Source organism: Pollicipes pollicipes, unplaced genomic scaffold (assembly GCF_011947565.3).
Source record: "Pollicipes pollicipes isolate AB1234 unplaced genomic scaffold, Ppol_2.1 Scaffold_3087;HRSCAF=3621_pilon_pilon_pilon, whole genome shotgun sequence".
NCBI classification, from domain to species: domain Eukaryota; kingdom Metazoa; phylum Arthropoda; class Thecostraca; order Pollicipedomorpha; family Pollicipedidae; genus Pollicipes; species Pollicipes pollicipes.
This window is the reverse complement of record NW_023596225.1, coordinates 37831662-37847509: the sequence shown is the minus strand read 5'-3', so window position 1 is coordinate 37847509 and position 15848 is coordinate 37831662. Positions and strand designations below refer to the sequence as shown.

General features: G+C 50.2%; 1 protein-coding gene across 1 annotated transcript in view; it reads right to left on the bottom strand.

Moving 5' to 3' along the window:
* The window catches only part of LOC119090106 (CCR4-NOT transcription complex subunit 1), a 36372-nt gene extending 30309 nt beyond the window's left edge, over nt 1-6063 (bottom strand). The window contains exons 1-4 of the mRNA XM_037212900.1: nt 5758-6063; nt 2663-2866; nt 2067-2241; nt 225-334 (exon numbers count right to left, since the gene is read on the bottom strand). Coding sequence (XP_037068795.1) covers nt 225-334; nt 2067-2241; nt 2663-2866; nt 5758-5859 — 591 coding nt within the window. The 5' untranslated portion in view covers nt 5860-6063. The remainder of the gene's footprint in view (nt 1-224; nt 335-2066; nt 2242-2662; nt 2867-5757) is intronic.
* Nucleotides 6064-15848: the final 9785 nt, after the last annotated feature.

The following is a 15848-nucleotide window of genomic DNA, read 5'->3' as shown; positions in this document are numbered from 1 at the left end:
TCAGCTATACGGGGCTGGACGATTAGTGCACTGGTGCGTGGAGAAACGATAACAGTTGGCAGGTCATTTGCCACCTCAGTCAGATAGAGGGGCTTCCGAATACTTCTCCTTTATTCAAATGTTAATGGAAAGCTGTTTGGGGCGCATGTACTACCATCCGCTCGCCAGTGGCCAGTGGCCAGCTACAGTGCCGAGTTGTGTGCGGGCCCGGCATGTCGGCGCACCTTGTCGAGCTGCTCGGGCGGCGCGTACAGCAGCCAGGAGACGAGCCGGTGCAGCAGCTCCGGCGACGACTCGTGCAGGCCGCCCTCCTCAGCGAAGCTCGAACAGTCGGCTGGCGAACGGCCGTCCGTCAGTCGGGAGATCACACACCCTGGCCGAACACGCCATCCGAACAGGGAGACACGTGGCGGCCCGACCGGACAACAGACAAACGGACGGAGTGTAGCAGACAGACAGACGTACAGACATGTGGCGGCCCGACTGGACGACAGACGGACGGACTGAGTGTAGCAGACAGACAGACATGTGGCGCACCGACTGGACGTCAGACGGACGGACGGACGGAATGTAGAAGACGGACAGACAGAATGTGGTGGATTGACTGGACGACAGACGGACTGAGTGCAGCAGACAGACAGACATGTGGAGGATTGACTGGACGACAGACGGACGGACGGATGGAATGTAGAAAACGGACAGACATGTAGGAGACAGACCGAACGACAGATAGACGGACAACATGTAGAAAACAGTTATGCGCGTAGTAGGCAGACCGGACGACAGCACACAGCGTTCAGCAATGGGACGTGCGGTCCAAGAGACCCGATGAAGCACACATGACACCGATCCAAGAGACGCGCTTCAGGGCACCAGATAGATCATGCACGTCGCGACCCGTGTCACGGAATTTATGAGCACTATATCAGGCTGTTCTTGTGCTAGCCGATGAAAGTGACGATCATTGTGTACTGGGAAATCAGCCGTTTTGTGATTGCTGTTGATATGCTTCGCGGCGCTGCTCCACCGTCCGACCTCGAGTGGCCGCCGGCCTCGGTCGCGTTTTGGGGCGGGCGACGCGCCGACTTCCGGCTTGCAGCGCAGCTCGTGGTGGTCGTGTAATTGCCTTGCTCTGGTTCTGAGTTAGTTTTGCCACTGTGGGGCAATGTGGTGATGGTGTTCTTATTATAATCCCATCACATATTGCCCTGGTTGCCTCAGTGCATTTTGTCTTCCTTGTTTTAACTATAACAGAGTAATTAGTATAAACGCAATCAGCGTTCAGTTCACGCGTCATAATTCAGGCTACGGCTCCTTCGGTCGCCAGGAAGTGCTGCCACCTGTCAGCTACTGCAAGGACAGACCGGGCCGAAAAACTGGTCAGGCTTTGCGCCTACGAAAGCTGAGGGTGTCTACTGTGCTGTTTAGTTTCAAGTCGTAGCAACAACTAGTTCATACGATAAAGTAAAGGCTGCAGTTAAAAAGGTGAAGCGTTAGGGATGTCACCAACATCTCTCCCCAGCGAGGGGCCTGTTCGTCCTCTCATCCCGGCGGGGCCGAGCTTCGTGCTCGTCAAAAACGTGAACGGAAGGCTTCCACACGACCAGCCCACTCGCTATCCGTCGGAAACTCGATCTCAACGCTGGCCAAGTGGACGCCACCAAACCGCTCCGCTCGGGAGCCATCCTGGTGAGGGTGTTTACGGAGCACCAGGCCAAGGCTCTGTTAAAATTAGGCAACTTCCTTACGCAGGCGGTCGCAGTCACTCTCGCAGACCGCCTGAACGCCATCTAGGCGGTCATGTACAGCCGGAGCTTACCGAGCTGTCGGGTGAGGAGCTGCTGGGGAAGCTGACCGAGCCGAAGTCGTGCAAGGTCACGCGCCTGCCCCCCCCCCCCCCCCCCGCCGTACCAGCCTGGACCCCACCAGGCCCAGGATGGGCCCAGGACGGACCTTTCATTGACCTACAAAAGCAGGCCAAATCGGGCTGCTGCGCAGCACCGCAACTGCGATACCAGCATGAAAAAACGGCCATTTACGCACCAAACTTCCCACTCGCCACCTACCCGAATCGATGTAGTTCTTGATGAGGTCAGGAAGTTTCTGCTGGATGAACTGCTCAGCTTGTTGGCTTGTTTCGATGTCCTTTGAGTGGAGAAGTGCGATCGCAAAGGCAACTTCTTCTGACTTCTTCAGCTTGAGCGTTTTTGACAGCCCCTGGAGGAACTGAGCAGGACGATTCTGCCAGAAAGAGCAATCAGTTGATGGGTTACTGCAACCTCATGAGTTAACTGCGATTGTAATCACCAATGTATACAATACTTGGACAGCCGGCGCCGGATATATGGCAGACGTCAGTATGAACATGGTGGCTGGTGCCGCAGAAATGGACAAAAACATCAGCCAGGTACTTGGTCCTCCAAAAAGGAACGTGAATGATACCCCATTGCCAGAAGGTAGTATGTGAACTCAGTAAAATCCAAAGAATATCATGCCAGCCTACACCCATTCACGACAAAAAAAAAAATGCATTCCGCACCAACATTCATAAAACACAAGCCGCCAGGCGAGCTTTCCACTGTCGGATGTCACATCCACCATCGTGCACGCAGGCCCCGCGCTCCGCCAGCTGGCCTCGAGTTCACCAGCGGCGAGGGCGCACCTTTTGCCTGAAGGCACGGTGGTCGACGGCGTAACAGAGCAGGTGGACGAAGTTGGGCCGGGTGGCGAGGCTGGCGCACTCCTGCTGCAGCAGCTGCAGCTGCGGGTTGTCCTTGGCGACGCTCCGGCTGCCGTCGCAGACGACGTGCGAGAACAGACAGCGCAGCAGATGGGTCTGGGCGTCCGCACCGTGAGCGCTGACCAGCTGCGGCAGAAGACAGCGGCGCACCCGTCAGCAGGGCCCACCTCCGAACACCAGAGCGTGGCAGGGGTACGTGCCAGGACAGACAGCGCAGCAGGTGGGTCTGGGTGCGCCCGTTAGCAGGGCCCACCTCCGAACGCCAGAGCGTGGCAGGGGTACGTGCGAGGACAGACAGCGCAGCAGGTGGGTCTGGGTGCGCCCGTCAGCAGCGCCCACCTCCGAACACCAGAGTGTGGCAGGGTTGCACGCCATCATGGTGATTAAGGTGGGGACGGCATGCTTTCGTGCGTTACGGGGAACATCAAGGACCCCAGACAGTCATTGAGGAGGGTCAAGCTGAAGGGACGTATGAAAGAGAGATCCCTCACGCCGCTCGGACGCACGTGCGCGGCCGAGCCGGGTGGACCAATGCATCGCCGCAATAGCATTGTCGGAATCCCACAGGCGCTGTTAAAGGCCGGTGACCAGTTCACCGCTGCAATAATATCGCCGGATCCCGCAGGCACCGTTCAAGAAATGTAATAATTAGATGCAAACACACAGAAATGTTAACAGGAGTATATTTTACGGCTACCACAATGAGTCAGCGCATGATTCAGTGCGAGAAACGAGATGTTACATGTCGTGAATTTAACGCGTCAGGTGGGGGGCAATTTGACCTCCCCCCCCCGGAAGGCATTTCCGGAATGGTTTCCGAACGCCACCGACAACCAAAAAACCGATCGTTTGGTATTAAAATTTGGAAGAACCTTTATGGTCGCTGACCTACGGCAGATCAAAGTCAGGCCATGGATCCACCGAAGTCAGTTGCTAGGGAATCGTTCAATCTGGTGTAACAACGAAGTGTTAGACAAAACCATACATCTCTGAGATACTTTCTTGGGTTACACAACAACTGAATGAACAAATTCCATTGACCTATGATCAGGTATGAAAATCAGAACACAGCCAAAACCAGCCTGCTATACTACTGTTTGGCTTGCTGTATGAGGGTAGTTTTGGGTGCTCATTTCAAATTTGTTGATAACAGGAACAACACTATACATCTTTCATGGATCTCTTAAAGGTCAGAGCAGGCAGTAGTCCTGTATGATGTTGATCACCATGAACTTCAAAAGGCCAAACAAGGTCAATGACCTTAAACAAGCATGTGACCTTTGCTAAGAACAGATATCTAGGTTCTGGGGACTTGTTGGAGACCAACCTGAAGTTTGACCTTCTTTGACCTTATTTGACCTGAAGGCCATATTTCTTAGCTCCTGAGATCTCAGGGGAGTCAAACTGCCCTCCCCCAGCCCAACCCCACCCACCCCAGTAAAGGGTATCAGACTGGTCATAGGGGTGCCTGTTAAGATAACATAGCAACTGGTGTGATAGCACATGAGAGTGATCCTAGATGCAATTGGGCAATGCTGGTGTAACTGTCCTGTACCTGAATGTGTATGAGTGTTTTAGCAAGGGCAACATTAGAATATCATTAGATCACCACTTACAGGAGTGCATTAGCTTTTATAGAAAGGGTAGGCCCAATTTGAAATGGATGGCCCATGGTGACCTAGAATCAGATTGCATAAACCACCCTGCAGGTGAACATGGAGAACCTCTTCACCAGGCAATATGTGAGGGGGACTGGGACTCTGTCACTCTGCCAGGTTGGGAGGCTTCCGCACCAAACCCTCGCCCAACACTTGGTTACCACCTTCCCTTCCCCTGATTGGTCATGATATTTTCGACTAGGTGCAGTGGTCATTTTATCCAGTTTTGTACACCTTACTCTTTGCCTTTGCTTAGCTATAGTTCTTGTTTGAATATATTTTCATTTGTTTTAAATGATTCTTCATACATTTACTTTTGTTCTGTAAACATATTATGAAAGGTCTCTAACTTTCTTTTATCCCCTACCAAAAGTTGTTCAGGCATCCAACAGGTTGTAAATGGCCTCATAAATAGACAACTTATAGTTTTCTCAGCTCAGGCTGCAACACCCAAATTTTCCAACAGATCTGCTCTAGTCAAAAAAGCTAATATATTACACTTACTTGCCATGTCATGCCTATGACCTCAACATGATGGATATTACTAGAACTCAATAGCCTGCAAAGCTTAAGACAATGTTAAGAATGCATTCACCTAAGTTGAACTTTGCAAGAGCTTAAACAACTCATTTTAGTAGTGTACCAATCAATGTGTGCTTACTAAAATCTACAAATATTGTCCATGATGGCCAGCTATATTGTATTGAGCTGGTTGTGCTATTATACTGGGTGCATTCATATAATGCTAAGGTTAAATAGGAGACAGACAAAATGGCAAGAAAAAAGCAATTTGGTTCTGGAAGAATACCTTCATGCATTTTAAAATCTTCAGAAGACCCATGTGACATGATTCATGCTAGAAATATCACATGCATTAGATGGGATCAGATATGCTCATAAATGCAGCCTCAGTGTTCCAGCTGGGGCATAATATTTCAATTTCTCCTTGCAAAGGCAGAATTTGAAAGTCTAAACAAACAATAGAAGTGATGAGCAGGGCAAGAAAGAGCAGAGGCAGCAGGGCTGTAGTATCAGATCATCTAAGGATTGCAAAAATTGGGCATAAAGCCTGCTAAGTCTGATAGGTGCCTTTTGTTTTGTTTTGTTTTGATGATGTTTTGGACCCAGGGGCCACTACATGTGCTCTGAGAGAAAATCCCTGCACCAATTTAAACATGTAGCATACCCAAATCATACAAAACAACATCATTTTTAATGACAACTTATAAGGCTGCACACATTAGGGGTGCCCAGGATAACATGACCAGATACACTGGACTGAAATGAAGCACTGGAATGAGGTACCAAATTATCAAGCTTTGGTTTCTCATCAGCTTGTGCATTTGTCCAATAACTTACCTGAGCAATTTCTTGAGTTGACACTTTATAATTCTTTTTTGCTAAATTCGCCACAAGATTACTGATGTGAATCAGTGCAAAAGAGGGCGAATCCAGGTTCATAGTCCCATTAATGCTTCAAAAAAGGAAACTTCAACTGAGGAAGCTTCCTTAAACTCTTCGGCGGAAAACAAAAGCAAAGACGGTAGAAATGCGTGCGGACGCACTAGAAGTCCATGGCAGTAGGCGATCCCAACGTAAACACGTCTCATAACGTCTAACTTCAGGTCATCACACAATTCTGAATAAAACTCAATCAATCATGATTTCCAGCCGCCGAACAGCTTTCCAATTATTTCTGACATATCAGGCAGGGTCTAAAAGACTGGCATATAAAGCAGATACCCTCGTCCTCCAAAACGGCTCGGTGGATCGTCTTGAAACCTTCACCAATCGACTTCGTGTAATGAGGATAATCATGGTGTGATAATATCCAGACGTGGAATGAGGTCAAACCCCTCAAAAACGCAAAAAAATATTACATGCAAAGAAATACAGTTCAGATCTCAGAGCCTACTGCATCAATCGCTGCGAAACCTTCACAATTGCATGCGCCATACTTGGTTTCCTCTTCCAGTTTAACATTCGGTGAACCCAGGTCAGGTTGAAATTCGTCAGATTTTACGAACTCCAAACTTATTGTTTGCAGACAAGTCATAGCTCTGAACCTACCGGATTGGTCGCTGCGAAGCCCTCACCATTGGATGCGCCATGCATGATACCCTTTTACAATTGAAAATGCATTGACCCCAGGTTGGATCAAAAGTCGTCAAATAAACAACTTCACTTCCAAAATTTTTGCTTACAGACAACTCACGGCTCAGAACCTACCGAACCGAACTGCTTCGCAGCGATTGATGCAGTAAGATCGGAGATCTGAGCCGTCTGCATTCAAATGTAAAATTTTTCCTTCGTGTTTTCAAGGCGCTTGACCACAGGTCAGGTCTCGATGTTACCTCTCCATGACTCGTCTCAACACAGGGAATCTATTAGTGAAGGTTTCAAGGCGATCAAACGAGCCGTTTCTGAGAACGAGCGTGCCTGCTTCATAAGCCGGTTCTTTAGACCTTGCCGCATATCAGGGGGGGGGGGGGGAGGCAAAAGCGTATTTATTCCAGCACATGAAAATTCCATTGCAGGCAAAATTGTGCTGCGAAGCTACATGGATGCAAAAGTGTTTTACCTGCGCTCCCAGAACCTTTTGCTATGCATACAAGATTCGTACACAAGGTACGTACGCATGTCGAGCACGGAAGTGACGTGGGTGGCACACCTGGGGCTTGAAGGCATATGAGGAAAGCGGAAGGGGACCAGAGTGAGTCAGGGTTTCATAGAATAAACAACACAAGCTGATTTTGAACAACACCTTCGGCTCCCGGGGCATACGCTACATCCAGAGGAGGGGGTGGCACCCAAACAGGGACGCGGTAACCGGGGGGGGGGGGGGGGGGCGGTTGGAGAGCAGCCCATTCCCGAGCTTGAAAGCTGTGGGGATGGGTGCTTGCAAAGGTCCACTTTGGGCTGTCAGCGGCCTGAAGCGGCCCCCTGTCTAATCTTAGCAGGGTCCACTTTGGCATGTTGGAGTCCCTCCCCCTCCCCTCCCCCAACTTGAACATAGTTCCGGCGATTCTGCAACCAAATCCCCGCTGGCTACATCGCCGTCGGCTGCATGCGTAACGTGTTCAGCGTGGCGCTATGTGGTGCATCACAGGGCTGGACTGGGGCTACAGCTGCATCTGCGGTTGGGCCTGGGCCTGGGACTGCAGTTGGGCCTGGGCCTGGGCCTGGGCCTGGGCCTGGAACTGCAGTTGGGCCTGGGACTGGGACTGCGGCTGGGCCTGAGCCTGAGAATGTGGCTGGGTCTGGGCCTGGGCCTGGGACTGACACTGGCACTGACACTGGCACTGACACTGGCGCTGATAATGGCAATTGCAGTGGTAATGGCAATGGCATTGGCGTTGGCACTGGGTGCAGGGTGGGAGGGCAGGGCGCAGTCACCCCCTGCCGAATCCGGTTAAGGTTTAGCATGGCGGTAGTGCACTCACGAAAGAGGCAAGCTACAATGGCCTTCCCTAGAGGGTCCACCACAACCGGGCGTGGCATGACAGAGCAGGAGACAGGACCGGGAGGAGCAGGGGGCAACAGGACCGGACAGAATAGGCCAGGACAGATCAGCAGGTGGGGCAGGGTGGAAATGCACAGCGTAGAATAGCGCAGGACAGGAGACGACAGAATGAGAGAGAGCAGAAGATAATGGCACAATGCAGGGGAGCAGAGACAGGGTGCAGAGAGACTTTAGGTACACATGGCAGGTTTTTGGTATGGCAAAACAGATCAAGACGGCAACAAAAGAGCGGAGGACAGCATGTCACAGCACAGCACAACACAGCACGGAATGTGGCAGTGCCAAGGGAGTTTGTCAAAATAAAACAAGATTTACCTGCAGGACTACTTCAAAAGATGCCTCCTCCACTCCTAACGCAACGGCATGCATGAAACTCGCCTCTTGTACGTATTCGCTCGGCTTAACGACCTTTACGTACCACGCCGTTCGAGGTACTGGTCGTTTTAAGGTGAGCACAGCGCATGCACCCGTACCCAACGTCCGCAAGCTGTCTGCATCGAGTGAAATCACGGATGTGTTTGAAGTCGCACCTTTTCAGATCTACATCATACCTTCGAGGCCATGCCTTGTAGCAACATGAAACACAAGTCAGCGTGTTCGTTATTCAATTATGAGAACAATGGCGCATAATTTTAGGTGTTTTGACCATGTGTTTATGATGTATGGCTTCGTTGATAAGACGATGTCGCACCGTCGCGCGAGGTTCCGCGGCATCGCCGGTCGCCTGCCCTCCCCCCTCCACCAGCCAGCCAGCCAGTCGTAGATTGCCGTGCAGTGTTCACCAAAAACCACTCCTGCTCCGAAACCAAAAAGCTAGGGACGCGTTTTTGGTGTCAAAATAGGCACAATAGATGCACCACAGCGTAATGAAAATCTGGGCGCGATTGTACGACATCCCGGAGAGGTATCTTAAAGAAATCTTAGGGGTTGCATCGTCGCATCGACCCTACCCCCCCCCCCCCCTCCCTATCAGGGCGAGCGGTAAGGCACCAGTGGGAACCAAAATTTGGGCACGCCCCTGTCCCACTACACACTTTCAGAGACATCTTTATGCCTATGTTTACGTTACTGATATGATTCATGATTCAAGCCCAGCTTTGTGTCGGGCCAGGACTCAGTCACAGCGTAGTCACAAATCAGGATCAATGGGAACTGTAATGGCTATAAATGAATGACAATGACAGCTAATTTAGAGTAGCGAACCCTGTTTATGCTGATCAGCAACTTTGAGTGGTGCTCATTTTCCGCCATTTTCGAAATGATGCCATCTCTCATACGGGCGCAGGCAGCGACGGGGGGAGGGGGGGGGGGCGGACACAAGAGGCACGTGATCCCTTTGATCCCTCGGGATCCAGAGAGCCCCTCTGGATCGACGACCAACGGCTCGATTGGAGGGCTCGAATGACTGCAAGGCTGGCCGAAGGTTGCATTAAGGGTCTCCAGTTTGCCGGACCGGAGCCTCTGGATGTCAATCAGAGAGCCTCTGGCGGCGATCGCCGCCCCTGCGATAATGAACCCCCTTACTTCGGGCAGAAAACACCAGCATTCGGCCCTTTGTCGGACTTATCCCTTCGCGCATTTCCCAAGCCCTCTCCACTGGTTCGGGCCCTCTGAGAACGACAGGAGATCGATAGCAGTGAAGGGGTGCATGATGAGTCAAAAAGACAGCTAAAGGGCCCCTTCCTCACAGGAGGCCTTAGTACCGAACGGTAACCTTCTACCCCGTTTGCACCAATGACTCGCTGAGTGGAACTGGGGCTCTTGTGCAAATTATTGGACCAGCTCTGCCCGTAAGTGATCTTTTTGCGACATTGAGAGCCGCTGCGTCGATCCGGCGCCAGCCGCTCAGCTCAGAAGACCGCCTGTGTCGGGGAGGGAACCAGTGTACGATACCTTCCTCTGAGGCATGGGCGGGGGGGACAGGGGGCCAGGGGGCCATGCCCCCTCCCACACTTTTCAAGGTGGGGTGCCAGCAGCGTTAACTGGTCTCCGCTTTTCAGATCAAGCTTGTTTTCAGCTTACTTTCGCACTACATTAAACAGCATGCCGATTTACCTAGTCCGCCAGCCATCTTCCTCAAGATGCGTCATCTGTTTCGTTCGCTCATTGGTCGTCGCTAAATGCCACAGCCGTAGGGCCAACGTCGAGCGGCCTATGGAGACTGCAACACCAGGCATCGGTACTGCTATTCCCATGACTTGCGAGCGCGCAGGTTCAAAACAATGCTACATGTTTTTTATCCGTAATCAATTCTGACTTAATCTTGAACATTTTTAGACGAACATGGATTAGCCATGTTAATACCAAGTTGACACTTCATTTCATCTACAATCTGGGTTTAGGGAGCCCTCATATCTTTGAAGAACACAGGAAAATGAATGGAGTCCATGTGACAATTATTGAACCATTTGCAGCGATCAGGAATATTGTTGCGTCAATGAGGGTTTCTGTGCCGATCCGGGACCAACTGTGCGGGTTGGAAGGCCTCCCGTGTCAGGGAGGGGAACAATGTGATAATATGTCCCTCTAATGGGTTCCGGATCGACCAGGAGATCTCGCCCCGTGTCGCCGGAATGACAGCTAGAAGACACTTAGCGATGTTATGGAATGACCCTTCAACCCTTGACCGGCAACGGTAATGTACCTCTGGTGTTCTACTCAAGGGGCCCCTTGCCTGTAAGAAAATAGGGGTCTAAAAATTGTTGAGTAGAGTGGGAGTCTCATTGTTGAATACAGTGGTTCGAAATGGGTTAAAAAAGCATACAAGGCCAATCCATGTTTACCTGAGAACGCTTTGTAAAAGATGGATTAGTGAAACAACTTGTATCAAAAGGTTTGCACATGCCCGCCCGTAATCTCAAGAGCAAGGACAGTGATGGACTGGGTTGCAGCTTCCGTAGAACCGAACGGCGCCGTCTACTGCAAGCGCCACCAGACGGCGGGCGCCGTGTTGCGGACAGATTAGTAGTCACAGAAATACAAAAATAGAGATTCTATGCTTGCTCTTCCAATTACACCGCCAGATTTCAGCACCACTTCCAGGTGCTTAAAGGACCGATCCGTGCTTATCATCAGTCAAAAATTCCACACGAGAAATATGTGGCCAGACTGCCTTCTGATGTAAGATTTGATGTCCTCGAACGTTCAAAAGCACTTATTTCGGAAGCGTCATCATTCTCGTCCGCCCGTGGGCCACGGCTCAGTACCTGCCCAGCGCCTGCCCAGGCCGTGCAGCGTCTACTAGGCAGACGCTGCACGACCCACGGAGACTGCAACGCCTGGTGTCGAGGTTTTTGCGGGTGCGGCCGCACCCGGTTTTTGCTACGAATATTTGCGAGTGCGCATGCTCAAAATTACGTCACATAACTTATTTTACTAACTGATTCAAGTGTTTAGATGTAATAACTTCAGAAGCACCATCATTTTCGTCCACCGGTGGGCCACGGCTAAAAATTAACCACTGGGCTAACGGGTCCGCGGACTGTGGAGAGTGTGCAACGCCTGGTATCGACATTTTTGTTGCTAAAGATTTGAAAGCGCGTATGTTAAAAAACCACCTACATAAATTGTATCGTTGAGCGATTCTGACTGAATGTAGTGAGCATTTCTAGACAAACATGGCTTGGCCATGTCAATATATATTGTTGACCACTCAATCTAGAATCAAATTTTCATCTTCAGATTTCGATGAAACATATCGATCTACAATCTAGCCTTCACGTCGTCCTTAATGTCTGCAGAGCGCAGATATAGCATTCTGATGAGGCTTCTGACTTCCTATCGATTTAGAGATGGTCCACTAACCATTGTAAATTTAAGTGCGCCGGTGATTTATTCTATGCGATCGTTCATCGCTTGATTTCTGCAGTTTATTGACTTCAAAACTCAAACTGAATTAATTTCACGGCAGCTTCAGGTTTCTGTTGTGAACTCTGAAACAATGTGAAATGGACGAATAACCTTGGGAAGCTGGATAACCTTATTTGCCATACGAGATACGTGAGTTGAATAGGCAAGATTGTGCACCAGGGAGAAACAGCTCTAGATGCATATCTAGCATAGCAGCCGTGACATTTAAATAAAGAGCGATAACAACCTCCATTTCTAACCCCCTTCCCCGGTCATCAGGCTTGCTTTCCAGAAAAAAAGTTCCTGAAGTGCGCCGTGAGCTTATCCCCCACCACGCTTTTTGAAACGTTTCTACGCCTGTGTTCTGAGGACCTCCGGATGGATAAGGGGGGCCAAGTCCCCGTGTAACGAGGTGTCAGCTGATGAGTACCTTGGGCTGGGATAGAAAGGTTCTTGAGCCACTGACCGGGAGAGACATGGTCTCTCCCCTGGCGTGCTGCCATCTACAAGTGCAGTATAGTTTACCATGCATCTGTATGTCTACCTTCTCAGTGCGCTACCCACGCCTTCCCCCCCCCCCCCCTCCCCATAGCCGACTGGGTAACTGGATAAAAAAGTGAAGAAAGCTGGGACCTCTCGAAATCAAGGTCAAATCCGATACATTTTTGAGGTTTTTCATCGGGAGCCTGTATCGCGCCCTGTGTCCCGATCTTCTTCTTACAAAGACTTTCCTCTACACCACTTTATTTTCCAACTCTCCTCTTCTTCTCCTCGACTATTTCTCAAATTTTCCCGCCTTATTCACAGTTCCACACGGCCCCAAGCTTCGCTTTGTTCTCCAAAATTTTCCGAAAACTCCACATCTGTTCTAATTGTGTAACTTCCGATACCACCTTCTTTCACAGACACAACGTAGATGCACTCCAGATCGCAATGCGCCAAGCGCCACAGCATTTAACAGTAATCCAATGGTTTACATGGAATGCCACATAGCCCGTGCCGGCAATAAAGTACACTTAAACGACCACACACAAGTTGCATCTCTGAGCTGACCGTACATAGTTCACCACATTACTGTGAACAGAACACATGCCAGAGAAGGCCGCCTATACCACACCAAAGCTTCCACCATCGCACCTGAGGCAAAAACAAATTCACTTATTTTCCTGTCCTGGTTGGTTTACAGAGCACAGGACCACCCAGACAGGAAAATAAGTGAATCTATTCTTATAAAAAGTCGGCGACCAAATCTTAACACACAGGGCTCATCCATGGCCGATTATGCGAACGTGATATGTGTCTCTATGTGTGATGCGTGCTAGCTTAAAATCGTTTACATGTGTTAGTGATACCTGATGCGTACGTGACCCGCGATGTCTGTTCAATTGAAATCGTTTGCATGTATAATTGGAGCGCGATGTGTGGTGCTTGTTTACTTCAACTCGCTTGCATGACTGAGTGAAGCGTGATGCGTGATGCCCACTTGCTTGAATTCGTTTGCGTGTATCAGAATACGTATGTTCGTGTATTCTAATTCCTAGATAGGCACTGCATCGCGGTAATGGCCGGCAATCGCTCTTTGTTCAACCCGCTCAATGTTGGTCTCCAGTAAAAACTGTGACTTGCCTTTAAAAAAAAACAACTGAAAAATCGAGTAGAATCACCGGCAGGCAATTTTGAATTCATTTCTGCTATTATTTCGATAAAGGCATGTTACCAAAATATCAGCCCAACTCTATCTTCATTCTCCTGGTTTTTATCTGAGGAATGAGGCTAATACTACTGTCTTATCTATGTGAATAATGTTCCTTGCTAATGTACTGGACAACTTACGTGATTTTCTGCCGTTTGAATAACGAAATAGCATGTTTCCACCTGCATGACACAAACCAACTACGACCGATTCTAGCCGTCTCTATTGTCCTTTCCATACAGAAACTCAACAGCTCGCCGTTGATTTGGACGCACCGAAAGCGTGAAATTGTTGGTTTTGTTGAAATCATGCGCGTGTCCCTATTTCAACCACAGCCTGAAGATGGTTTTCAATTTTATGCAAATGTAGCCGAACACAAATTCGTGTCCGAACATCAGTATGCACTGCCCTTTTGAACCGCGCTTCAATATGCCTTCCGCGCAGAAGGTGTCCAAAGGCTGTACTTAACACGTGATTATCAGCAGCTCCGTTTTTAACAGCAGAATTTAATCCAAGCTATTCAAAATATAATTTGATCGTTAATGGTAATCCTCCACCTTTCCAGGATGGCCCATAGCAAGAGCTCTGACTGCATTCGGATTTCACTGGCCGATCCAGGACTCTAACCTCTCGGCACACTGTTACGCAGGCGGGGACTCCTTAAAAAGGGTCACGTATAAGGCTGACCCACTTTTGAAAGCAAATGAGGTATTCCATCGTAACCAGGTGGCCTTTGAGAGGGAAATGGGCCTTTGCAGCTAAAAGGACCGCGAGTATCCAGAGGGGCACTGCGGATATAAAGATCGCTGGGCTCCTTATAAGGTCCTGAGCGGATCACGGGCCCTGAGAGCTCAGAGATGATCTCAGTAGCCAGAGGACTTTTCATTTGCCGGAGGGCAGTTCCTCAGCAGCCTGGTGCACCCCTAAGCACTTTTTGGTCCTCAAAAAATGTGTTTAAAAGGCGCGTTTAGTTCTAGATATATGCTCTGGCGACCAAATGGATCACTGAGAGGCCAGTGAGCCATCAACAGCCAAACGAGCACTTCGATGGCCGGAAGGGCCCCCAAGCGATCAAAGTTCCCCTTCGTGACCAAGGGGTTTGTGAGGCCAATTAAGTCCTCAACCTGTCAGAGGGTGACTGCACCCAAGAGGCTCCTCAGCAGCCAGAGGGACCCCTCAGCGGCCAGAAGGGTCCTGATCAGCTAAAACGGCTCGCGAGCGACCAGGGGGGGCCCTGAGTATGCAGAATACCGAGGGGCCAGTGCGGTCCATGGACGGATGCTGCCATTGGGGCTATACGACGCACGGAGGTTGAAAGCAACTGAGGTGTTCGATCGTAACCAAATGGCCTTTGAGAGGGGAAGTGGGCCTTTGCAGCTAAAAGGACCGCAAGTAGTCCAGAGGGGCGTGCGGGTATAAAGGTTGCGGACGCACTAGTTCAGTGTTTCTGAAGCTGTATGATGCCACCGGTAACTCACTTGAAGAGACTTTTGAATCGTAGGATGGACCCTAAGTAACTATTAAGTCCCTAAAGCGGCCCGGATGCCCACGGTGGCTCGCTGTGGCCCACTTATCCGTAACAGGGGCCTCAGGGTGGCCAAATGGGACCTGGCGAGTGGGCAGAGGCATGGGCTCCACTCATTCAATACGAACGTCTTTCTTCACGCTGCACGCGGCAAAAACTGCCCTGTGTACAGCTCAACAAAACCCCAAGCTGTGCGTCTTACGGAGTCGGGGAAAAATGGACCCCCATCCCCACGCCCCACAAGATCTCTAGCCATGGACGTCAGTCGTGGGGATGGCTCGAATGACTCGTTCAGTGGAGACCTTGAGGAGCCAGAAAGACATGTCAGGGGCTGGAGAATTGCTTGGAGCCTGCAAAAACAATCCCTGAATGGCTAGACAGGCCCTTTAAGAGCAAGGTCCGTGAGCAGCAAGACGGGCACCGAGCTGGCAGGCAGCCTTGGACATTTACTGAACTCCTGAGTGTTCAGTGTGCCCTTGACCGGTGATGGTATCCAGCGATCAGCCAGAAGGGTCTCAGGCGATGCAAGGGAAGCTCAAAGTGTCTAGAGGTTTTTGAAGATGACTTAATCGCTCCGGCGACGAATCCCCTAAGAGCCAGAAGAGTACTAAGGTGATCAAAAGGACCCACTGCAATCGCCTCAGCTTACCCCCGCCAGCTACCATTTCAACAAGTCTTCATGTTGCTTATCCAAAAGGTTGTCACGCAACAGCTGCCACAAACAGGGAAATTAAATTTAAGTTTGTTATTAGCTTCTCGTCAGCCTACCTGTTGTTTCTGAACATGCTAAGCCTCGCCCCGATATGGGGAGCCAGCGCTCCCCCCTAAGGCTTCTGAGGCTACAAGTCCAGCATGCCGTG